Genomic DNA, 23,124 nt, shown 5'->3' on the forward strand with positions numbered 1-23,124 from the left:
CAGTTTCCATGCAGTAGTAGTAGTAGTAGTAGTAGGAACAGTTTCCATGCAGTAGTAGTAGTAGTAGTAGTAGTAGGAACAGTTTCCATGCAGTAGTAGTAGTAGTAGTAGTAGGAACAGTTTCCATGCAGTAGTAGTAGTAGGAACAGTTTCCATGCAGTAGTAGTAGTAGTAGTAGTAGTAGGAGTAGTAGCAGTAGTAGTAGTAGTAGGAACAGTTTCCATGCAGGCGCTCTCGGAGAAGAAGGCCGGGGATTGGCTCCAGCTGTCCTGTGCTGCTATTGGTGGACGCTCGTGTCAATCAAATTAGAGCGTACAGCGATTGGCCGGCGGCGCGGAGGCCCCGCCCCCGTGCCCTGCTCTCTCGGTGCGGATGTCCGTTAAGTGACTGTGGTCGGACGGTGTCTCGGAGCGGGGCTCGCAGTCTCTGCTGTCCCCGAATAAGTTTAAAAACACTAAATAACCGAGCCAAGCGTTCCCCAGCCAGGCTCCCACCCTACCCGAGGCCCGGGACTCTCTGTCACACCGACACAAACTCCCACAAGGCTCCTGCTCCGGGACTCCCAGGCCTTCCCAGCTCCGCGGGGCCCGGCGAGGCGCGGCCGGAGCAGATGGAGCCTGCGCCGGCGAAGGCGAAGCCGCAGGGCCGGCTCCTGGTGTCCTCCGCGCTGGACGCCAAAGACGAGCTGGAGGAGGTAGGCCGAGCCGGGTGGAGGGCCCGGAGAGCGGGTGTAGCCCAGGTTGGACCACGGTGGACTGGGTTGGACCGGGTCTAGTGTATGAACAAGCAGCGGGTACAAAGACATTGGAACCATTTTATTTAGCACGGCTAGCAGCAGGCTAACTGTCCCCGCCGGGTCCCGGTGGAGGGTGGAGGATGGAGGGTGGAGGGTGGAGGGGAGTGTGGACCCGGTAGTGGAGGTGTGGAGCTCCGTGGGAGCAGCTGTGTGTTTGTTCGCCGGGTTTGTGCTTCTGAAACACAACTTAAAGTCTGTTAGCCTAGCATGCTAACTCTACGTAAACATGGATGAGACCGTGAAGTGACAGATGCGCATGCGCAGGGATTCACATGTCAGACGTACAGAAACAAATAAATAAAGTAACTATTCACCCAGTGGGAAATCCGATGTCTTGATAAACCACATTTGCTGTGTTTGATGTTTTAAAGCTGAGAGGTTACGATGCTAACCACTTAGTGTGTTGTTGTTTATGTTTGTGTGCAGAGATTGGAGCGATGTGTTGGAACCGTCCAGGCGTTGACCAATGGGCTGTCAGAGAGAGAAGCTAACGACGCGCTAACAGCTAACGTAAGAAACAAACAAACAAACGGCTCAAGCTGCTGGACACACAGGTTCATACAGTCTGGCCATAAAAACAATGAATAGTCCAGAACCTCCTGGTGGATCATTAGTTCAACTAGTTATTTAAGACCAACTGATGCAATGAGGAGCTTCTCATTTCTCCAACAACCATGTGTAAAGACACAGAAGATGTTAGTCTGGAGGAGGAGATGTTAGTCTGGTGGTGGAGGAGATGTTAGTCTGGAGGAGGAGATGTTAGTCTGGTGGAGGAGGAGATGTTAGTCTGGAGGAGGAGATGTTAGTCTGGAGGAGGAGATGTTAGTCTGGTGGAGAAGGGTCAAATCATTGGCTGCATCAAACAGAGGAAACATCTAGAAACTACTAAAACTAGCTTAAGACCTTTATTCCAGACTGGAAGGACAGTGGAGAACCATGGTCTGAGTCCAGACTGACTCTGGTCCAGAGCGATGGAGCATCAGGGGGAGAAGAGAAGCAGTGAATTAGATGAATGAGTGAATGAGGGACACAAATGACCATGGATGAAATAAACCTGGAGACATTGTAGAAGCTTCTTATTGAATCAGTGCCACAAAGAATGAAGCTGGAGCAGCTCCACCCGCAGACTAGAGACCAGGTGCTGTATTTAACTGGAAGGCTGAGGCTCAGGGTTGTGTCCTCCCTGTCCTCCCTGTCCTCCCTGTCCTCCCTGTCCTCCCTGTCCTCCCCGTCCTCTCTGTCCTCCAGGTGTGTAAAGGCCAGCAGCAGCATGAGGAGGTCTGTCTGGGTCTGTTCACCCTGGTCCTCACTGAGCCTCCCCAGGCCCAGAGGGTGAGTTCCTCCACATCATCATCATCAGTAGCACGTGACATCATCACTGTGACATCATCACTGTGACATCATCACTGTGACATCATGGCCGTCGTTTCCAGTGTTACAGAGACCTGACGCTGGTCAACAGAGACGGGATGAACGTGGTCCTGGTGAAGGTCAACCAGATCCTGATGGAGAAGTTCCTCAAGCTGCAGGACGTCCCCAGAACACAGGTGAGCCGAGTGGGCGGGGCCAGCTGAGGCAGGTGGGCGGGGCCCCGTGTGATTGGCGTTAACCAGCTCCTCTGTGTGCAGTTGGTGTGGTTGGTCCGAGAGCTGGTGAAGAGCGGCATGATCGGAGCTGATGGCGTCGTCATGACGCTGCTGAAACAGATCGCAGGTTAGAGTCCCACACCTCGTCCTCCATGACGGCATGAGCCTAGCTCAGAGGTTAACCCTCCTGTCCTCCTGTCCTCCTGTCCTCAGGTGGAGACATCTCCACTAAGAACCTGTGGCTGGCTGAGAGCGTCCTGGACATCCTGCTGGAGCAAAAGTACGTCTCTGTCTCCGTCCCCTCAAAATCAGCGTTTGTCATGAACCTGTCTCGGCTTCTTGTCTTGTGTGATGGAGTCAGAGCTCTTATTGTGAAACAGGGAGTGGGTTCTGAAGAGCGGGATGCTGATCGCCATGTCCGTCTACACCTACCTCCGCCTGATCGTGGACCACGGAGCCCCCAACCTGCTGACGCTACGCCAGAAGGAGGTCGACTACTGCATCAGTATGCTGAGGGAGAAGGTGAGGAGGAGCAGGAGGAGCAGGAGGAGGAGCATGGCCTGGTGGTAACCGTGGTGATCTGTTCTCTCCGTCTCTCTGTAGTTCATGGAGTGTCTGATCATCGGCAGAGATCTGGTTCGTCTTCTGCAGAACGTGGCTCGGATCCCAGAGATGGAGCTGATCTGGAGAGACCTGCTGCACAACCCACAAGTCCTCAGTCCTCAGTTCACTGGTAAACTACACCTCCCACAATCCTCCACTCACTGGTAAACTACACCTCCCACAATCCTCCACTCACTGGTAAACTACACCTCCCACAATCCTCCACTCACTGGTAAACTACACCTCCCACAATCCTCCGTTCACTGCAGCTCATTGGTAAACTACACCTCCCGTCATGTGTGATTGTCTCCAGGTGTGTCCTCTTGTCTCAGGTGTGTCCTCTTGTCTCCAGGTGTCCTCCAGCTGTTAACGGCTCGGACGTCCAGGAAGTTTCTGGCCTGTCGACTCACACCGGACATGGAGACAAAACTACTGTTCATGACGTCCAGGGTAACACCTGTCCCCACCTGTCCCTCCATGTCCCCACCTGTCCCTCCATGTCCCCACCTGTCTCTTTGTGGCTGTCTCTGATGTTGTCTGTCCCTGGTCCAGGTGCGGTTTGGACAGCAGAAGCGGTACCAGGACTGGTTCCAGAGACAGTACCTGTCCACGGCGGAGAGCCAGTCCCTGCGCTGTGATCTGATTCGCTACATCTGTGGGGTGGTCCATCCGTCCAATGAGGTGCTGAGCTCGGACATCTTGCCACGCTGGGCTATCATTGGCTGGCTGCTGACCACCTGCACGGTGAGGGGGTGGGGCCTCTGAAGGTGTCCATCACACACCAGTAACTAGTAATGACTGATGTCTGTCCCTCTGTGTCCTCAGTCCAATGTGGCGGCGTCCAACGCGAAGCTGGCGCTCTTCTATGATTGGCTGTTCTTCAACCCTGAGAAGGACAGCATCATGAACATAGGTAACTGTCCCCGGTGTCCCCGTGAGGACACTGATGTCCCCGTAAGGACAGCGATGTCCCCCTGAGGACAGCGATGTCCCTGTGACGTCCCCACTAATGATACAGTAATTGTGTTTCAGAACCAGCCATCCTGGTGATGCATCACTCCATGAAACCTCATCCTGCCATCACTGCCACACTCCTGGACTTCATGTGCAGGGTAACACACACACACACACACAGAGACACACACACACACACACACACACACACACACACACACACACACACACACAGAGACACACACACACACACACACACAGACACACAACACAGACACACACACACACACACACACACACACCATGTCAGGACACACACACACACACACAGAGACACACACACAACACACACACACACACACACACACACACACACACACACACAACACACACACACACACACACACACACAACACAACACACACACACACACACACACACTCCTGGACTTCATGTGCAGGGTAACACACACACACACACACACACACACACACACACACACACACAGCGACTACACACACACACACACACACACTCTCTAGTACTGTAGTATTGTTAGTACTGAGTCCATGTGTATAATGAAAGTACTAATAACAGTATATATATACATATATATATATATATATATAATAACAGTACTGATGATGTCACTGTTCTGGTCCAGTGTGTAAACGTCTCCTCCTCCTCCTCAGATCATCCCTCACTTCTTCCCTCCTCTGGAGTCTCAGGTCCGTCAGGGCGTCTTCAACTCGCTCACCTTCATCATGGAGAAGAGAGTGCTGGCGTAAGCCCCCCCCCCACACACACACACACACACACACACACACACACACACACACACACACACACACACACACACACAGTCTGTTTTAGCTGCAACGTGTTCACACTGTTTGTAAAGAGGTTGAGCTGAAAGAATGAAACCAGGACCATTAGACTCTGGGACACTGGAGACATGTAACCTCTGGTCTCTGTCTCTGTCTGTCTCTGTCTCTGTCTCTGTCTCTGTCTCTGTCTCAGACACCTCGCTCCTCTCTTCGATAACCCAAAGTTGGACCGAGAGCTTCGTTCTATGCTCAGAGAGAGGTTCCCCGAGTTCTGCAGCCCCCCCTCCCCCCCCACAGAAGGTAACACACACACACACACACACACACAGAGACACACACACACTGACACACACACACACACAGACACACACACACACACACACAGACACACACACACACTGACACACACACACACAGAGACACACACACTGACACACACACACAGAGAGACACACACACACACACACACACACACACACACACACAGACACACAGAGACACACACACACACAGAGACACACACACACACACACAATGACACACTAACATTCTCTGTTTCCTGCAGTCAAGATGGAAGAGTCTGTTTCCATGGAGATGGACAACCACGTTCTGGAGAAGGAGGACGGTTGCTATGACACCACAGAAGCTGCCTTCAGCGATGACGAAGAGGAGGTCAACAACAAAGGTGACAACCAGTTTAAACCAGTTTAAACCAGTTTAAACCGGTTTAAAGACACAGGTCTGTGCTAGTACCAGGTGTGAACGCGGTGCATGACATCACGCCGTCTGTCGGCCAATCACTGTGCAGGAAAGAAGCGCGAGTTCCGCTTCCATCCAATCAAAGAGGCCGTGGTGGAGGAGCCCGCTGACATCACTCCCTGGCTCGACCAACTGGACGACACCATGAAGGAGAAGGTGCAGCAGCTCCAGAAGACCAGGTGAGTCGTCCTCCGCGTGTCCACACGAGACGGGTGTGAGGACAGCAGTGGTAACCTAGCAACCGTGTGTCTCTCCTCAGCGACACAGAGGCTCAGTGTGAAGTGATGCAGGAGATCGTGGACCTCATCCTGGAGGTCAGTCCCCGCGGCACAGCCCCCACCAAGATGGCCGACACGGCCGGCGGCCATCTTTAACTGTTCTGTGTTCTGTGGTGTCCACAGGACGACTTTGACACGGAGACGATGTCCTCTCTGGCGTCCTGTCTTGCCGAGCTGTTTAAGGATCATTTCAGAGGAGACGTCCTCCCTGAGGAGATCACTGAGGAGTAAGACCCATCTGTCCCCCTGTCCACGTCTCTGATGTCCCTCTGTCCGTCCCTCTGTCCACGTCTCTGATGTCCCTCTGTCCGTCCCTCGGCAGGTCCCTGGACGACTCGGTGTGTAAGCCGGTCTGTCTGGTCTTCAGGAACCTGGTCACCATGCAGGAGGACAACAGCGGCTTCTCCGTCCTCCTGGACATGTTGGCTGAACTGTACCAGAAACAGCCCAAGATCGGGTACCACCTGCTGTACTACCTGAAGGCCAGGTGAGACGCCCCGAGGACAGCGCGCTGTCCCCGTCCTGGACAGGGACGGAGAGGTCCAGGACAGCTGTGTCTCACGTGTGTCCTTGTCCGTCCACAGTAAAGCAGCCAATGGGAAGATGATGCTGTACGAGTCCTTCGCTCAGGCCACGGCTCTGGGAGACCTGCACACCTGTCTCATGATGGACATGAAGGCCTGCCAGGAGGACGATGTCCGTCTCCTCTGCTACCTCACGCCGTCCATATACTCTGAGGTACTGCCCGTCCCCCGTCTCTGTCCTTAATTGGAATGTCCTCAAGATGTAGGGACTAAGAAATGTGAGACAAACTGTGTCCGTGTCCCCGTGTCCAGTTTCCAGATGAGACGCTACGAAGCGGGGAACTGCTCAATATGATTGTGGCCGTCATCGACTCCACGCAGGTAGGACAACGACCGCTACCCTCCTGTCCTCTAGCCAGGACGGCGTCTCTAACCAGGACGTCTCTGTCTCTGTCCTCAGTTGCAGGAGCTGATGTGCCACGTCATGATGGGGACGCTGGTGATGTTCAGGAAGGACTCTGTCCTCAACATCCTCAGTGAGACACTTACAGTATTGGTCCAGGTGTGTCCTAATGTGTGGACGGGTCTGTTTCATGTCCCCTGTGTGTCCCCTGTGTGTCCACAGTTCAGTCCCTGGACTGGGAGACCTTTGAGCAGTACAGTACGTGGCAGCTGTTCCTGGCCCACAGCATCCCCCTGGAGACCATCATCCCCATCCTGCAGCACCTCAAGTACAAAGGTCAGTCACCAGGGGACACAGGGACGTCCCTGCTGAGTCCTGTCCACCCGTCTCACCGGGGGACACCCCCTGGTCCAGCGTGTCCTCAGCTCTGTGTCCTTGTCTTTCAGAGCATCCCGAGGCCTTGTCCTGCCTGCTGCTGCAGCTCCGCAGAGAGAAGTAATCACACGTCCTCGTCCCCCTAACGTCTCCCTAATGTCCCCACACCTGTCCTCTAACGTCCCCTGTCTGTCTTTGTCCAGGCCCAGTGAGGAGATGGTGAAGATGGTCCTGAGTCGTCCCTGCCACCCTGAGGACCAGTTCACCACCAGCATCCTGAGACACTGGGCGTCCAAATACGACGAGACTCTGGGAGAACACATCAAGGCCCAGCTCATCAAGAACAACAACCAGCCCCGCAAGAGACAGAGGTGAGGACGGGGACAGGGGTCCTGGGAGGGGACACAGGATGTCCTGAGATGTCTCACAGTGTGTCTCTGTCCCCAGTCTGAGGAGCTCCAGCAGTAAACTGGCTCAGCTGACCCTGGAGCAGATCCTGGAGCACATGGACAACCTGAGACTGAGTCTGAGCAACACCAAGAACAGCTGTGAGTGGGGACGCATAGGGGGACGCCCGGAGACATTCTCTGAAAGACACGTATTACAGAAACTCAGCCATTCAGTTATTGATGTTGTCTGTCCTCTGTCCTGCGTCCCAGTCTTCAGTCAGACCCCCATCCTCCAGGCTCTGCAGCACGTCCAGGCCAGCTGTGACGAGGCTCACAAGATGAGGTAGACACTCATCACCGTGACAACACGCGCTCTCATCACCATGACAACACGCGCTCTCATCACCATGACAACACGCGCTCTCATCACCGTGACAACACGCACACGCATCACCGTGACAACACACATCACCGTGACAACACACACTCTCATCACCGTGACAACACGCGCTCTCATCACTTTTGCTGGAAGTGCCCAGGTCAAAATACAAACACTGGGGTGAATGAGCCTTTTCTCAGGTTCTGGAATAAGTTCCCCACCGAGATGCATCTTATTTCTGACCTGGGCCTCTTCTAGTCTGGGCTTAAAACCTACTTATTTAGGGTGGCTTTTAATACCCAGTAGTATGACAACACTTTTATCTTTTCGATTTTATTGTATGTTATTGCTTTTCACTGTTCTTTTATTGTTTTTAATAGTTTTTACTATTCTTCTCTTTATTTATAACCTGCTGTAAAGCACTTTGGTTCACAGAGAGGACTGTTGTAAAGGGCCGTATAAATAAAGTACATTTACATTTACCGTGACAACACACACTCTCATCACCATGACAACACTGTCATCAGCGTGACATCACTTCCTGTGTTTCAGGTTCAGTGACCTGTTCTCTCTGGCTGAGGAGTACGAGGACTCTCAGGCCAAACCCCCCAAGTCCAGACGCAAAGCTCCTGCCACCTCCCCCCGTTCCAGGAAGGGAGTAGCTCCGCCCACCAACAACGAGGAGGACAGCGCCTCCAGCAGCGCCTCGGTAGGTGGAGGGGGACCGGACCTGGTTCTGTTATTATTTTTATTTCTGCTCCTGGTTCTGCTATGATTCTGTTCTGGTTCTGGTCTGACCCGGTTCTGCTATGTCCCCAGGAGGAGGAGGACTCGAAGCCCAAAGCTCCTAAGAGGAAGAGGAAGGGTTCGTCGGCCGTCGGCTCCGACAGCGACTGATGGACCAATCACGGATCAGCTGCCACGGAGACCAGCCAATCAGACGCTCTGACCACTGGAAGAGGCCCCGCCCTCTCTGATGGGGGGGCAGGGCTCTGTGTGGTGAACTGAAGGTCACGTGAAGAGACTTACGCCGTTTCCACGGAGACGAAGACCAACCAGGTCAAAGGTCACTGTGTGGCTAAACTCCCATGATGCACTGGGAGGCTGGTTTTAACAGCGGACATGGCGGACGTCATGGCGACCGTTGTGGTGGTCGTCATGGTGAAGGAGAAGAAGATGAGGGAGGACTCTTATTGTGGAGGATCATGACTTCCTGCTGTTTTTAGCGACTCGTTCGTTTGTCCCGCTGCAGTAAAAGCTTTTCAGATCAGCTCTTCACATAAAAACTGTACGGGGAGGGAGGGGGGGCGCAGAGTAGTGGGGGGGGGGGCATTTTTACTGCTTCTTTGTCTAAAACGGTGTGAAATCCACATGGAGTCTGGTGTGAGCGGTTCTCAGATCATCAAATATTTTTATAGAGTTTAAAGTTTATTGATCAAAGACGGGAAATAAATCTCATTAAAAGAAGTAAAAAAATCCTCCTCCATTCATTCAGTGAAACGTTTGGTGAGTTTGGTTTGAGCTGCTGAGGGTGGTTCCGTCTCTGATCAGCTGGAGCCAGTCAGTCAATCAGCTGATTGACTGACTGGCTCCAGCTGATTGATATAAATGTGATCAGAGCAGATCCGGACTCAGATGAAGCTGCTGATCAAGGATCAGGTCAGATCTGCTCCTGCTCTCATCATGTCGGGTCTTCAGGCCGGATCTTCTCTGCGGGCTCTGGTTCTGACTCCAGACCGGATGCCGACCTTCGTCATCCCGTCCCGTAGTTCGCTCCTCTGTCTCTCCCCGCGCCCCTGTCGAGTGTCTCCGGACCGGACCCGGCTGCTCAGCGACCCGGAGGAGGACAGTCCCGTTCCAGACCCCCCTGAGCCCCCGGTGCGGCCCGAAGTCTCCGGATCCGCCTCTCCCCGGTTCCTGCTGCGCCTCCGCCGCCCCGCGCCCGCCGCTGCTACGTCTGCCTCGGCGGAACCGGACACGGACGTCACAACGCGCGCGGCTATGTCGCTCCAGCACGTTGCCAAGGTTACAACGCCGTATGGCTTCCGCGCCGCGTTAGCCGCGAGCCCGTGCACGAGGCGCCGGGAGTCCCTGTTTCACCGCAACAAACCGGTGACGGTCACGGTGACTGAAGCTGACCCAGACACTGGTCCCGGTCCCGGTCCCAGTCCCGGTCCCAGTAAGTCCCGGGTGAAGGTTCTGGGTCTCCAGCTGCTGAAGGTGCTGAGTCCCCGACGCCCCGCCCCCCGCTGATGTCAGAGATGCCTCTTGTTTTGTAATGAGATTTAAATAAAGTTTCTTTTAATGAAGTTTCCCAGCTTCGTGTTTAAATGTTTAACCCTTTATATGACTCTCACTGAAATACCTGGAGTCTACAGTCCTACGCTGTAGCGTAGGACGTGTGTGTGTGTGTACGTTTCACGTGTTCAATCCAGATGAATGTCTCATATCTGGTTCCTGGTCCTTAAACTAGTGTAAACATGTATTTGTCACATTAGAACATCAGAGCTGATTCAGACAATTGTCAACATCATCACATTAGCAGAGTTGATGCAGAGATGGACCTTGTAGTGACCACATTAGACCTGACGATAAACCTCACGGTTACGTTTCTACTGAATATTGAAACATCCATTGAAGTTCGGAGAGTTTGTGAAACAATGAAATACTGGGAACCGTTGGTTTGCATAAGACCTCCAGTTAAAATCTCTTTCTAATGAATTAATTTGAAGGATAAATATCATTTAGAGTTTTGATGTTTTGGGGGATTTTGCAGTTATTTATTCTATTTTGTTTATGTATGTAAAAGTGTTATCGAACGACCTGAAAGCGTCTTTTAAATAAAATATTTAATTTTATAAGTTGTCTCCTAAAAGAGAAACAGGCAAGATATTCCGGTGACAAGTGATGTCATCAATCTGCGCCACCGCCACAGAAGTAATGTCATCAATCTGCGCCACCGCCACAGAAGTGATGTCGTTTTTTTTTTTTTTTTTTAAGAGGCGGAGTCGACGTTTGACGCTTCTGGCGGTAAGTTCTGCACCGGAGCGTGAACGTTAATTTGCACTGGTCTGACCCGTACCAGCACCGGAACCAGCACCGGCAGACCCCGAAACAATCGTCGGGGCTCTGGGCTGACGGTGGTGGGTTAGCGAGGCTGACTGCTCGCCCTCCGCAGCCTGGTGCCGGGCGGTTAACTGACTCAAACACCGGTGGAGCCGGAGCGAACTGCTAACTACCAGTAAACAACACTACTGCTAATAGCGGCTAACAGAAGCTAAATGCTAACTACCAGTAAACAACACTACTGCTAATAGCGGCTAACAGAAGCTAAATGCTAACTATCACTACTACTGCTAATAGCGGCTAACAGAAGCTAAGTGCTAACTACCAGTAAACAACACTACTGCTAATAGCGGCTAACAGAAGCTAAATGCTAACTACCAGTAAACAACACTACTGCTAATAGCGGCTAACAGAAGCTAAATGCTAACTATCACTACTACTGCTAATAGCGGCTAACAGAAGCTAACTGCTAACTACCAGTAAACAACACTACTGCTAATAGCGGCTAACAGAAGCTAAATGCTAACTATCACTACTACTGCTAATAGCGGCTAACAGAAGCTAACTGCTAACTACCAGTAAACAACACTACTGCTAATAGCGGCTAACAGAAGATAAGTGCATTATTTTTGAATAACAAATTTAATTGAACATATCACAATAACATTTAACAACACATCCAGTAACTACTTTTCATAAGTAAGACTTTTTTTTTTAAAGAAAATGTTCACGTCTCATTCTAGTTTTGTTTATCAACATGAGCTGAGAGGCGCTTCAGGTGGAATACAGGTCGACACCATTGGTCACATGTCACTTCCAGTTCAGTGACATTTTATTTGTCACTTCTAGTGAATCGGATTTTAAACTTGACAGTACAAAAAAAGAAAATAGTTAAATCCATCAAAATCCATGTTGCTACTAATCACTGACGTGTCCAAAGCTCCACTAATCCCTTTGCATTTAGAGTAGTGAAAATATTTCACATTTATCATCCCATCAGAAATCCTGGCATATATATGGTTAAAGTCAGCAATGACCGAGCGTTTGACCTGCACCTTCCCCATTAATCTGAGATGAGCAATCAACACTTCTTTTATGTGTCACTTCCAGAGGTCAGAGGTCATGTGTCTCCACCATGAACCCGGTCCGCAAACGTCTCAGACTCGGCCCGTCCAAAGCTCCGCCCCCGGACACCGGGACCAGGACCAGTATCTCCCATGATGTTCTGCCTCCAGCGGCAGGAGGCCGGGAGGAGGAGGAGGAGGAGGAGGAGGAGGAGGACACCACTGACTCCAGACTCATCATCACCATGGGTAACCAGCATCTTTATTTACCATTTATATTTTCAGGGTGAACAGAACAACAAACAAACATAATTACTACCTGACTAATACTTAGACTTAGACACAGATAACCCCTAACCCTCTTATTCTAAGATTTTCTATTAAAATAAAGTCAGTAATGACATTTTTTGTGCTCTCTTTTTATTTGAAAAAGTATCGAAAAGTATCAAAATACATGTTGGTATCGTGTCAACACTAACAGACAGACAGACACTTATTCATCTGAAACATTACTGCACTGGCTGGGAAAAAATAGTGTAAGAAAAAAAATAGGCTAAGTTATGAGCTCTCTAAGAGGATCCTCTCTTAAGGAATATAAACCCAGATCGTCAGGTTTCCTCCAATCACAGGCTGGACTACAGGAAGTGAAACACAGTGAAACACAGTGAAACACAGCGACCCCTGCAGGCAGGGAGGGAGTAAAGCACCAGACACGACTCGGTCATAACACTGAGGACTGTGTTTCAGAGGAGAGTCAGACGGAGGAGAAGGCAGCCAGGAGGAGGAAGAGGAAGAGGAGTAAACTGACCGGGGAAGGGGAAGAGGAAGAGGAGAGGGGTGGAGCCTCAGAGAGTGAGGAAGAGGAGGAGGGAGTGGAGATTGACAGACAGCTGGACCAATCACTGGAGACCAAGTCAAGACAACACAACCTGACGACGGTGAACGTCAGGAACATCCTCCACGTGAGTCCGTGGGAATTATTGACCAGAGACATCACTTATGTCTGCGCCGTTTCTCACCTGTCGACCTTTGACCTACAGGAAGTAATCACCAACGAGCACGTGGTGGCCATGATGAAAGCCGCCATGAATGAGACGGAGGCCGTCCCTCCCTTTGTGAGTCTTCTGTCCAATCACATCCCTCGGTTTGGTTTGTTCCTTCGCTGTTCATCTCATGTGTTTTTGTGTCTCAGGAGCCGAAGATGACGAGAGCAAAGTTCAAAGAAGTGGTGGAGAAAGGAGTGGTGAGTCAACAACAGCTGATCTACAGCTGATCTACAGCTGATCAACTGCTGATCTACAGCTGATCAACCACTGATCTACAGCTGATCAACCGCTGATCTACAGCTGATCTACAGCTGATCAACCGCTGATCTACAGCTGATCTATAGCTGATCAACCACTGATCAACAGCTGATCTATAGCTGATCAACCACTGATCAACAGCTGATCAACCGCTGATCTACAGCTGATCCACAGCTGATCCACAGCTGATCTACAGCTGATCCACAGCTGATCAATAGCTGATCTACAGCTGATCAATAGCTGATCTATAGCTGATCAACCACTGATCAACAGCTGATCAACCGCTGATCTACAGCTGATCCACAGCTGATCCACAGCTGATCTACAGCTGATCCACAGCTGATCAATAGCTGATCTACAGCTGATCAACTGCTGTGTGCAGTTATTCCATCTGCTGTGTCTGTTTCATGTCAGGTGATTCCGGCCTGGAACATCTCTCCAATCAAGAAGAGCAGCGACCTGCCCAAGGTGAGGTCAGAGGTCAGAGGTCAGAGGTCAGAGGTCAGGGGTCAGAGGTCAGAGGTCAGGGGTCATGTCTCATGAACTCTGTCTCCACAGGCTCCTCAGTTCGTGGACATCCCTCTGGCTGATGAAGACTCCTCAGATGAAGAGTACCACCCTGACGAGGAAGAGGAGGATGAGACGGCAGAAGACGTGAGGCTGTGTTTATTACTGGTTTCTCATTGGTTGCTGATGATTGACTGATTGATGGTGGGTGTGTTCAGACGTTCCAGGAGAGCGACATGGAGAGCACGGCCTCGTCCCCCAGAGGAAGCAGGCTGACCAGGCAGGATGAGGACAGCTGCAGCCCCTGGCAGGTACGCCGCTACACCTGAGCTACACCTGAGCTACACCTGAGCTACACCTGAGCTACACCTGAGCTACACCTGAGCTACACCTGAGCTACACCTGAGCTACACCTGATCTACACCTGAGCTACACCTGATCTACACCTGACATGTCATGTGACCTCCTCCCCTCCTCTCTCAGAGATCCAGGAGTCGCTCCAGACGGTTGAGGGCGGGGTCTGTCTCCATGGGACCGCCCCCTCCACCCAGAGCCCCGCCCCCCAGAGCTGTGGCGGACAGTGCCTTCCTGGAGAAACTTCACGCTGTGGAGGAGGAGCTGGCTGTTTGTCTGGAGCCCTACCAGGTACTCCTCTTCATCACCTCCCTCCTCTTCATCACCACCCTCCTCTTCCTCCTCCTCTTCATCACCTCCCTCCTCTTCATCACCTCCCTCCTCTTCATCACCCCCCCCCCTCCTCCTCCTCCTCTTCTTCACCTTCCAGTGTAAATGTTTTTTTTAAATATTTGATCATGTGTCGTGTGTCCTCAGCCTCTGTCTGAGTCTGAGGACGAGTCCGGTCTGATGGCGTACAGGACTCGGTCTAAGCGTCCTCTCAGGGACGTCCCGCTGGGCCGTCTGGAGGCGGAGCTCCAAGCCCCGGACATCACACCTGACATGTACGACTCCGCCCACGAGGACAGGGACTGGACCGATTGGCTGAGAGGCCTGATGACCTCAGACGTGGACAACGAAGGTAAAGAGATGGTCATTAAACTAGTGGGAGTCATGTGACCTGGAGTCATGTGACCTGTGTCTCTTCCAGAGGAGTGTGATGATGAAGATGATCCTGAGTATAACTTCCTGGCTGACATCGATGAGCCCGACCTGGAGGATTACCGTGACGACAAGGCCGTCCGCATCACCAGTTAGTACCAACACAGACTAATGTCAGCTGATCCTGGGCTCCGCCTCCCGTCCAATCACTGATCAGAACCTGTTGTGTGTGTCCTCCAGAGAAGGAGGTCAACGAGCTGATGGAGGAGCTGTTCCAGACGGTAACTCAGCATCATTAACGTGTGATCAGTAACTGGACCGACCGATCAGTAACTTCTGTGTCAGTTGAAGGAGGACCTGGCGGGACAGGAAGTGGACGACGAAGGCCACGAGGAGGAGGAGGAGCCTCAGGAGGAAGCACGCACTGTCGAGACGCACACACCTGAAGAGAACAACGTGTATGTACACACACACACACACACACAAACACACACACACACTGGACCTGGGCAACACGTTCCTGTCCTCTGACCGTCCCGTCCCTCAGGGCGCCGCCCGAGGACCGACCAATCACAGAGCAGCGCCGCACGGTGAAGGAGCAGCTGGCATTGGTCAGGAAGAGACGAGCAACGCAGAGCGACACGTGTGCAGAGTCCAACACGCTAACGCTGAACACGCAACAGAAGAGACAGCTGCAGCAGCAGCTACAGCAGGTACACACCTGAGACACACACCTGAGACACACACACACCTGAACACACACACCTGAGACACACACACACACACCTGAACACACACACACACCTGAACACACACACACACCTGAGACACACACACACACACCTGAGACACACACCTGAGACACACACACTTGAGACACATACACCTGAGACACACACCTGAACACACACACACACCTGAGACACAAACCTGAACACACACCACATACACACACACACACACACACACACACACACACACACACACCTGAGACACACACACACACACACCTGAGACACACACCACGTTCTACTGAACTACTTCTGTAAATTCATGATACCGTGTTTTCTGGACAATAAGCTGCTACTTTTTTCTCACACTTTGAACCATGTGGTTTATGCAAAGATGTGACTTTTCTGTGGATTTTTTTTATTTATTTATTTATTTATTTTGCGATAAATCCTTCGTAAAAACTGGCCGCAAGGAGATGATTCAGTGGTTTCAGTGATTCACTGGTTTCACTGGTTTCACTGGATTCAGTGATTCACTGGTTTCACTGGTTTCACTGGTTTCACTGGTTTCACTGGATTCACAGGATTCACTGGTTTCAGTTGATTCACTGGTTTCACTGGTTTCAGTGATTCAGTGGATTCACTGGTTTCAGTGGATTCACTGGTTTCACTGGTTTCACTGGTTTCAGTGATTCAGTGGATTCACTGGTTTCACTGGTTTCAGTGATTCAGTGCAGGAGGAGGATGAATAAACCAATAACTTTTCTGTTTTGTTTGATCAGCACTTTTACTTTTATGTTTCAGGCACCGTTCTGAAACTGATCCGTTCAGTAGATATCAGCTGCTTATATATGTACATTTCCTTTTTTTTTAAACTTTGTGGGTGTGGCTTATATTGAGGTGCCCTCTATAGTCCAGAAGATACGGTAATTAATTCTCGACATGTTTTGATTACACTGATATGTATTAAGTTTTTATGTAAGAAGTTTTTTATCTTCTTTTTACTTGTGTTTACTTGTGTTATGTGACCAAGTTTAACCTGCCCCCCCCCCCCAGCACGTCCAGCTGCTGACTCAGGTTCACCTGTTGACCTCACCTGTGAGCAGACTGCAGAGTGAAGCTGAGACCAGCCGACACTTCCTGGTAACAAGCACCTGGATGTTTCAGGGTCATGTGATACATGTGATCATGTGACTGTTGATGTGAACTTCCTGGTTCTTCCTGTTCTTGGCCACCAGGTGGAGCTGGACGCGTTGGCTCAGCGGGCCGAGCTGATCCAAGCTCACCCAGGTTTCTGCAGCGCGTTCAGAGCCTCCAACCTGCAGGGGGCGCTGCAGCTGCTGGAGGAGCTGAGACAGAACCCCGTCAGCTACCGGCCGCCGCTCCCCCTGCCTGACGCCAGAGGATACGGTGAGTACGCCGCCGTTTAAAGATGGCCGACACGCTGACCGGTCATAGATGTATTCACACTAGATGCAGCGTTCTGGCTGGTCAGACACGTCACCGCGGCGGCCATCTTGCTCAGGGGTTAGGGTGACTTTTGTGTCGTTTATGGACGTTCCCATGAAAGAAACACCAGAACCAAGAAACTGAACCGTTTCACAAGTGAGAAGATGTTTTGTATTATTTAAGTGTTAAGAACGTGTTGAATGTTTCTGTAAAGCTTATGTAAATTAAATTACCGTATCTTTTACTAGCTAATGTGAGGATAAGAAAACAAAAGATGGTTTTGTTAGTTAAGGACTCTGTCCCTTTTTAGTCTGTCTTGGTGTTATTTAACACATACTCTTACATAAACTCTATTGTGTTATCATTAAATATATCATTAACACTGTTTTTATCGTTAATATCAATCTGTTTTGACAAACACCTACAGGCCTTTTTAATGGTGCTGCACATTATCTGCATTTATAATTTAACCAGTTTATATAGTATCATATAAATATATGTGTGACATTGATAATAAACCAGACGGATTGAAAATCGGTTGAAACTTGAGTGAGTTGCGATGCTTGTAATCGTTGATAGAGCTCTGCCTCCGTTCACTGATACAGTCAGTAGACACGGCGCCTCCTGAACAAGATGGCGGCCGCGGTGACGCATCGTTCCAATGGACAGAGACGGCGGAGACGGCGTCTAGTGTTTATGTCTCTCTGTGGGTCCAGGGTATGAATGTGACCTGGTCTCTCTGTGTCTCCAGTGCGATGTTTCCCCGTCATGCCGGCTGAGCTGCCCTGGCTCTTTGCCACTCGCCCCATCTTCCTCTACCCAGAACTGTTGCCCTGTGCCAGCCTGGACCCGGCTCTCTACTGCCCCCGCAGGACGGCGGCCTTCACCGCAGCCGAGGACTGGTAAGAGGACGACTAGAGGACGACCCTGGACAGTGTAAAGATGGACACCATGACAGCTAAAAGCTAGTAGGACTCCTCATGGTGGCTGGAGGCTGCAGTATAGGTCATAAGCCCCGCCCACTCCATGTTAGTGGGCGGGGCTTAAACCAAAATATTTTTTCATTTCATTACAAAACTGAAGGCATTATTAGCCTTTATCACTGATACCACAGTCAACCACCAGGGGTGCTGGTGAGATATTTTGCCTCAACTCAATTCACGTAAACTTTATTTATAAAGCGCTTGACAAACTTATACAGCTGAAACCAGCCTGGATAGAGTCATCACATCATCACTGGCTTCAATACAGACTCAGTTAGTGGAAGGAAAAGGCCTCTGAACACAGGAACGCTAAAAACGGCACCTTCAAAGGCCATGAAACGAAAAGTTGATGCGGAAAACAGATCCTTTAATGCTGAATGGACTGAAAAGTACACATTTATCATGCCAACCTTCAGAAATGCGTTACCTGTTTATGCCTCATTTGTAACGCTGCTGCTGTTGCAAAAGAATATAATCTTCGGTCACTAAACACTAAACACACAAATTTCAAGGATTGATATCCTGAGCAGTTAGAGGCCTGACAGAGGAAAACAGCCAGACTGAAATCTGCCCACTCCCGTGCAAGTCTCATTATTACTTAACTTTAACTGATCAAGACAACGGTTGCATCTCTGCAGGCTGCATCAGTGCTGTGAGGAAGTGAAAGGCTGTTATGTGACAAAACCAACAGTGCAGCAAGTGTGTCCTCATTAAACAGAGTCATATATGGTGATTAGTTAGTCTCAGTTGTCGTTGCTGTTTTCAGTTGCTTTAATAGTGCGGATCACATGATGTTTTCTCCTTCATCTACAATTTTGGAATCCAGTCGCGGGCCAGATTCGGCCCACGGGCCACGAGTTGATGATCACTGCCCTAACCCCCCCTCCTTATGTAGGGGTGATATGGGTTATATGGGTCCCCAATATATTGGGGACCAATATATTGGGGACCCATGAGATGAAGTGGAGACGGGGACGTCCAAATGTATGTGTGCTTATTGTGTGTGTGTGTGTGTGTGTGTGTGTGTGTGTGTGTGTGTGTGTGTACAGTCTGCTGGTTCTAGGTCTGAGGAACATGGAGGGTTCCTGTGATCCTCCTCAACTAGTGTCTCAGTTCCTGCTGAGAAAGACCAAGGCTCAGGTCACACGAAGGCTCCTGCAGTGCTGCAGACCCGGTTTCCCTGACAACATCGTCAAGGTAACACACTCACCTGTCTCACCTGTCTGTCTCACCTGGTCTCACCTGGTCTCACCTGTCTGTCTCACCAGTCTGTCTCACCCCATCTCACCTGTCTCCAGGCCTTCAGGTACCAGCGGGTCCTCTGGTCTATGCCGGTCTCCTGCCGTCGTGTCGACCCAGCAGAACAGCGCCCCCCAGTGGAGAGGGAGGAGAGTGTCATGCCTTTGTGGCTTCTGGTAGGTCTGGTCCTGGTCCTGGTCCTGGTCCTGGTCCTGGTCCTGGTTCTGGTTCTGGTTCTGGTTCTGGTTCTGGTTCTGGTCCTGGTCCTGGTCCTGGTTCTGGTTCTGGTCCTGGTCCTGGTCCTGGTCCTGGTCCTGGTGGTGTAACAGGGGTTGTTTGATTCTGTTGTTTCCTTCCAGAGGAGTCTTCCTGTTATCTATGCCGCCATCAATGGCCTGCCTGGCCCCGCCTCCCCAGCATCCGAGGCCACGCCCCCTGGGACCCAGAGGAGTCAGCTGACCTTCCTTCGCTCCGCCTCTTGCAGCTACAGTTTCCCCCCTGGCACCAGGTACCCGCCCCGCCTCCCTGAGAACCTGGACTTCAGACGAATCGGCTTCGTACTGAGGAGGCGGCCCCTCCCCCTCCCCCTCCCCACACCTCCATCTCCATCCTCCACCGTCTCCACGGTAACCAGGGATCAAATTAGACGCCACAGTCGGACGCTGGCGGGCCTGAAGAGGAGCCATCAAGACCCTGCCCCTCATGACGTCAGGGGGGAGGCGGAGTCAGAGAGAGAACAGGAAGTGATGCCGTCCAGAGAAGCAACAGATGATGCTGATGGAGACGGAGGGACGTCCTCAGAGGGGTCCACAACGTCTGTCCAACAGGTCCATTAATCTGTCAATATTATAGATCAGACATAATTAATCAGCACAGATCAATCAAACACTAATATAAGTCAGACATAATTAATCAGCACAGATCAATCAATCACTAACATAAATCAGACATAATTAATCAGCACAGACCGAAGCATCAGTAGCTGTGTTTTGTTTCTGCAGGAGGAGACGTTATCAGATGAAGATGTGATGTTTGCTCAAGATTATCTGCTCAGAGTGAGTTTATCTCGTTTACACATTTATGTTTCTTTTACATCTTTTATTTTTTATCGTACTGTGGGACCTTCACACCGTGAACTACACTTTATTTCCTAAAGTCTCCTCCCTCCATCCTGACCAGTGAGTCCAGGTGTATGAATCCAGCCCCCAGGCTCCAGACATTAGTGAAAGACAAAGTGTCAGGCCACGTAAAAATGATTGTCTCCAGAACAGAGCTTCATGAATGGGTTTCCATCCCAGCCAGACATCACCGAGGTCCATGCAGAGCGTGGGATGCAGCTCCACTGGAGGTTCCCAGGAGAACGGGAGGAGGGTGGAGTTTAGAGGAGGGGGGGTCACGGGGGGGGGGGCTGGTTGTTCAGGAGCTGGACTTGGTCCCTAAACCTGAGGAAATCCTTCCCAGAAGAGTCGAAGCTGTTGGAGCTGCAGAGGCTGGAGGCGTCGTGTTGTAACGCTGCCTGTCTCCTGTGCAGGTGTGTGAGACGGTTCAGGTGAGTCCCGGCCTGTTGGAGGAGCTGCTGCAGGTGTTGGAGGAGTTCTCGGTGAGGGGGGGGCGGCCGGGCGCCGCTGAACTTCTGTTCCATGGGCTGAGTCGTGTCTTACAGCCGTGGCCTCAGCTTCTCCAAGACTTCGCTGCCTTTCTGAGCCGAGGACAAGCCCAACGCTGTGGACTGGTGGGTGACGTCACTGCCCGATGTGTGACATCACAGTTTCCCCGATGACATCACTCTGTTCTTCTTCTCTGCCAGCTGTTGGAGCAGCAGCTGTTTGAACATGGCCGGCAGTTTCTACGGCAACTTGGGCGTAACCTAGTGGAAGGCTCCTCCCTCTACCAGCAGGTGGTGAACCTAACCCAGGGAAGCTCCGCCCCCTCACCTGAGGACATTAAGGTATCGGTTCGTTCACAGTAAATGAAGAGGGGAGCGGCGTTAGTTAGAGAGCTTTAATCTGACAGGTCCTGAACTTTTGACTAATTATTGAAAAAAGACGATTAAATGAGTTGATTTGTTTTATTGATGAGTGGAAATGTTTAAAGCTTAGCTTCTTCTTCTCCTCTCAGCTCCAGGCTCTGCTCAGACAGCACCCCCCCCTGCAAGACCACCTCCACTGCCTCCTGCAGCAGCGCCTAGCAACCACCTCCAAGGTCTCAGACACGCACTCAGTTTCCCAGAATCCTCCTGACAGGAAGCAGGAGTCTCAGGCAGGAAGCAACGGGGAGGAGGAGGAGGAGGAAGTGGATGAAGAGGAAGAGGAGGAGGAGGAGGAGGAAGAGGAAGAGGAAGAGGAGGTGGAAGATGAAGAGGAGGAGCGACGAAGGGTTTGTGCTAAAAACATCTCGATTACGTCCAGTGGAGAGAAGGTCGTCGTCTGGACCCGGTACGAACACACTCCTCTGACCTCTGACCTCTGACCTCTGAGCTTTACCTGAGACATGAACAGGTTTAACTTGTAAACGTTGGTTTCAGCGAGGCCGACCGCTCCATCCTGACGGCCTGTCGGGAGAAAGGAGCCACCTGGAAGACATTCAGACAGGTGTCGTCCCAGCTCGGGAACAAGACAGTCCAACAGGTGAGAGGGGGTGGAGCCTAGCATCCAGGTGAACAGTCGTTCTTCCTGGTCCAAATCCAATGACGTAGCATCAAGACTCTTCTCACTGACTCTCTGTTTTTACTTTGGAAGTAAGTGCTAAGTTCAAACTATAGAGCAGTTTCTAAACAGTGCTGCCACGTGAAACTAGACTTCAGCTGAAAAGAATGAAACCAAACAAGGGTCAAGGGTCATGAAAAAGAAGGAGAAAACCAGAAGGAGTCAGATTATGAGACCATTAGACTCTGGACTCCAGAGGGTAAATAACGCTGGTTAAAAGGCTCTGGTGTTTCTCCAGGTTCGCCTTCGGTTCCAGGACCTGATGAAGCTTTTCCACTCTGTATCTACTTCCTGTTCCTCTGAGGGCCGGCCAATCAGCAGACAGGAGGCGCCTCCACACTGACCAATCACCAGCTCCACAGCTCATCAATAATCACTGGTTCACTGTTCATGTTATTGACCATCTGACTGAGGAAGGTTCATTATTTATGTTTATTTATGAGGAGGCGGAGTCTCACTGAGGTCACGTGACACATGACATGTACTGGGGTTCCCACGACCCTTAGAGGCCTTGTTTATATGTTTGTTTATTCATATTGAATAAAACCAATAAAACCTTTTTACAACAGTTTGTTGTTACTAAGTAAGTCACCATTTATTTAGTTCTCATTTCATTTTATTTAATTTGATCTGTTTTCCTAAGATACTGTAACAAATCAGTTTCTCATGTGGATCATTAAAGTATCTGAGAGGATGTTAAATATATAACTCTAATGAATCAAATGTTTTTGCATGAAAATTCGTCTTTCTCATCTTATCCTTTAAATTAATCTTCTCACGTTCAGTCTTCATTCATCTCGAGCCTTATTAGTTATTCATGAGCCAAGTGATTGACAAATCCTTCGGCCAATGACACATCACATCGGCTCCTTCCACTCTACCAATCAGAGAGCGCTGTTTATCATTAGGCCCCGCCCCTCATCTGACAGGTGCACACAGCACAGGCTTTACACCGGACATACAAAGCAAGACCTTCGAAGTAAAAGCACTAGGTGGTGGGTGGGTTGAAACCTTGTGATTTTCTCGTCTCTTTTATATGAAGAAGGCTTCAGTGTTGACCGTGTTGGATTTATTTTTATTTAGGTAAACATTATTGTTTTTAAATCTACCCGGAGAAAGGAACGTTACGTTTATTAAGTGTTTTATT

General features: G+C 50.6%; 3 protein-coding genes across 5 annotated transcripts; all 3 read left to right on the top strand.

The window, feature by feature from the left end:
• Nucleotides 1-347: 347 nt before the first annotated feature.
• Nucleotides 348-9,349, top strand: ints3 (integrator complex subunit 3). 2 transcript variants are annotated; one of them, XM_047605587.1, is made up of 29 exons: nt 350-694; nt 1,223-1,306; nt 2,045-2,128; nt 2,230-2,343; nt 2,425-2,509; nt 2,596-2,662; nt 2,763-2,904; nt 2,986-3,115; nt 3,338-3,435; nt 3,538-3,729; nt 3,811-3,898; nt 4,018-4,097; nt 4,632-4,723; nt 4,960-5,066; nt 5,332-5,451; nt 5,575-5,704; nt 5,785-5,839; nt 5,927-6,030; nt 6,126-6,290; nt 6,388-6,541; nt 6,640-6,708; nt 6,788-6,863; nt 6,953-7,066; nt 7,177-7,225; nt 7,309-7,476; nt 7,553-7,653; nt 7,765-7,837; nt 8,426-8,582; nt 8,693-9,349. In XM_047605587.1, exons 1-29 carry the CDS (start codon nt 611-613, stop codon nt 8,768-8,770), a joined length of 3,060 nt encoding a protein of 1,019 aa, XP_047461543.1. In that variant the 5' UTR covers nt 350-610; the 3' UTR covers nt 8,771-9,349. The 2 variants fall into 2 exon arrangements, with proteins under 2 accessions (XP_047461542.1, XP_047461543.1); XM_047605586.1 differs by having other exon boundaries at nt 348-694; nt 7,553-7,837.
• An 86-nt stretch (nt 9,350-9,435) lies between these two features.
• Nucleotides 9,436-10,182, top strand: LOC125020248 (C2 calcium-dependent domain-containing protein 4B-like). The gene has a single exon (XM_047605588.1). It carries the CDS (start codon nt 9,509-9,511, stop codon nt 10,124-10,126), a length of 618 nt encoding a protein of 205 aa, XP_047461544.1. The 5' UTR covers nt 9,436-9,508; the 3' UTR covers nt 10,127-10,182.
• A 670-nt stretch (nt 10,183-10,852) lies between these two features.
• Nucleotides 10,853-22,545, top strand: gon4la (gon-4 like a). Of its 2 annotated transcripts, none has more exons than XM_047605976.1 (26): nt 10,853-10,903; nt 12,050-12,252; nt 12,751-12,965; nt 13,044-13,118; nt 13,196-13,246; nt 13,722-13,775; nt 13,866-13,961; nt 14,033-14,125; nt 14,298-14,459; nt 14,646-14,850; nt 14,920-15,021; nt 15,111-15,151; nt 15,216-15,328; nt 15,418-15,583; nt 16,658-16,744; nt 16,840-17,011; nt 17,802-17,952; nt 19,083-19,230; nt 19,332-19,448; nt 19,632-20,099; nt 20,274-20,327; nt 20,804-21,004; nt 21,080-21,220; nt 21,391-21,707; nt 21,797-21,899; nt 22,216-22,545. In XM_047605976.1, the coding sequence occupies exons 2-26, from the start codon at nt 12,075-12,077 to the stop codon at nt 22,318-22,320; spliced, it is 3,615 nt and encodes a 1,204-aa protein (XP_047461932.1). In that variant the 5' UTR covers nt 10,853-10,903; nt 12,050-12,074; the 3' UTR covers nt 22,321-22,545. The 2 variants fall into 2 exon arrangements, with proteins under 2 accessions (XP_047461932.1, XP_047461931.1); XM_047605975.1 differs by lacking the exon at nt 10,853-10,903 and adding an exon at nt 10,914-11,114.
• The last annotated feature ends 579 nt before the right edge of the window (nt 22,546-23,124 follow it).

Source organism: Mugil cephalus, chromosome 14, assembly GCF_022458985.1.
Source record: "Mugil cephalus isolate CIBA_MC_2020 chromosome 14, CIBA_Mcephalus_1.1, whole genome shotgun sequence".
Lineage (NCBI taxonomy): Eukaryota > Metazoa > Chordata > Actinopteri > Mugiliformes > Mugilidae > Mugil > Mugil cephalus.

What these genes read in the sequence shown, in the direction of transcription:
- ints3 (XM_047605586.1), top strand. Translation starts at nt 611, where the DNA reads ATGGAGCCTGCGCCGGCGAAGGCGAAGCCGCAGGGCCGGCTCCTGGTG. An exon ending in TACTGTTCATGACGTCCAGG is followed by an intron (nt 3,436 to 3,537) that starts GTAACACCTGTC and finishes TCCCTGGTCCAG; the next exon opens with GTGCGGTTTGGACAGCAGAA. An exon ending in CCGTCATCGACTCCACGCAG is followed by an intron (nt 6,709 to 6,787) that starts GTAGGACAACGA and finishes CTCTGTCCTCAG; the next exon opens with TTGCAGGAGCTGATGTGCCA.
- LOC125020248 (XM_047605588.1), top strand. Translation starts at nt 9,509, where the DNA reads ATGAAGCTGCTGATCAAGGATCAGGTCAGATCTGCTCCTGCTCTCATC.
- gon4la (XM_047605976.1), top strand. Translation starts at nt 12,075, where the DNA reads ATGAACCCGGTCCGCAAACGTCTCAGACTCGGCCCGTCCAAAGCTCCG. An exon ending in AGGATGAGACGGCAGAAGAC is followed by an intron (nt 13,962 to 14,032) that starts GTGAGGCTGTGT and finishes GGGTGTGTTCAG; the next exon opens with ACGTTCCAGGAGAGCGACAT. An exon ending in ACAGCTGCAGCCCCTGGCAG is followed by an intron (nt 14,126 to 14,297) that starts GTACGCCGCTAC and finishes CTCCTCTCTCAG; the next exon opens with AGATCCAGGAGTCGCTCCAG.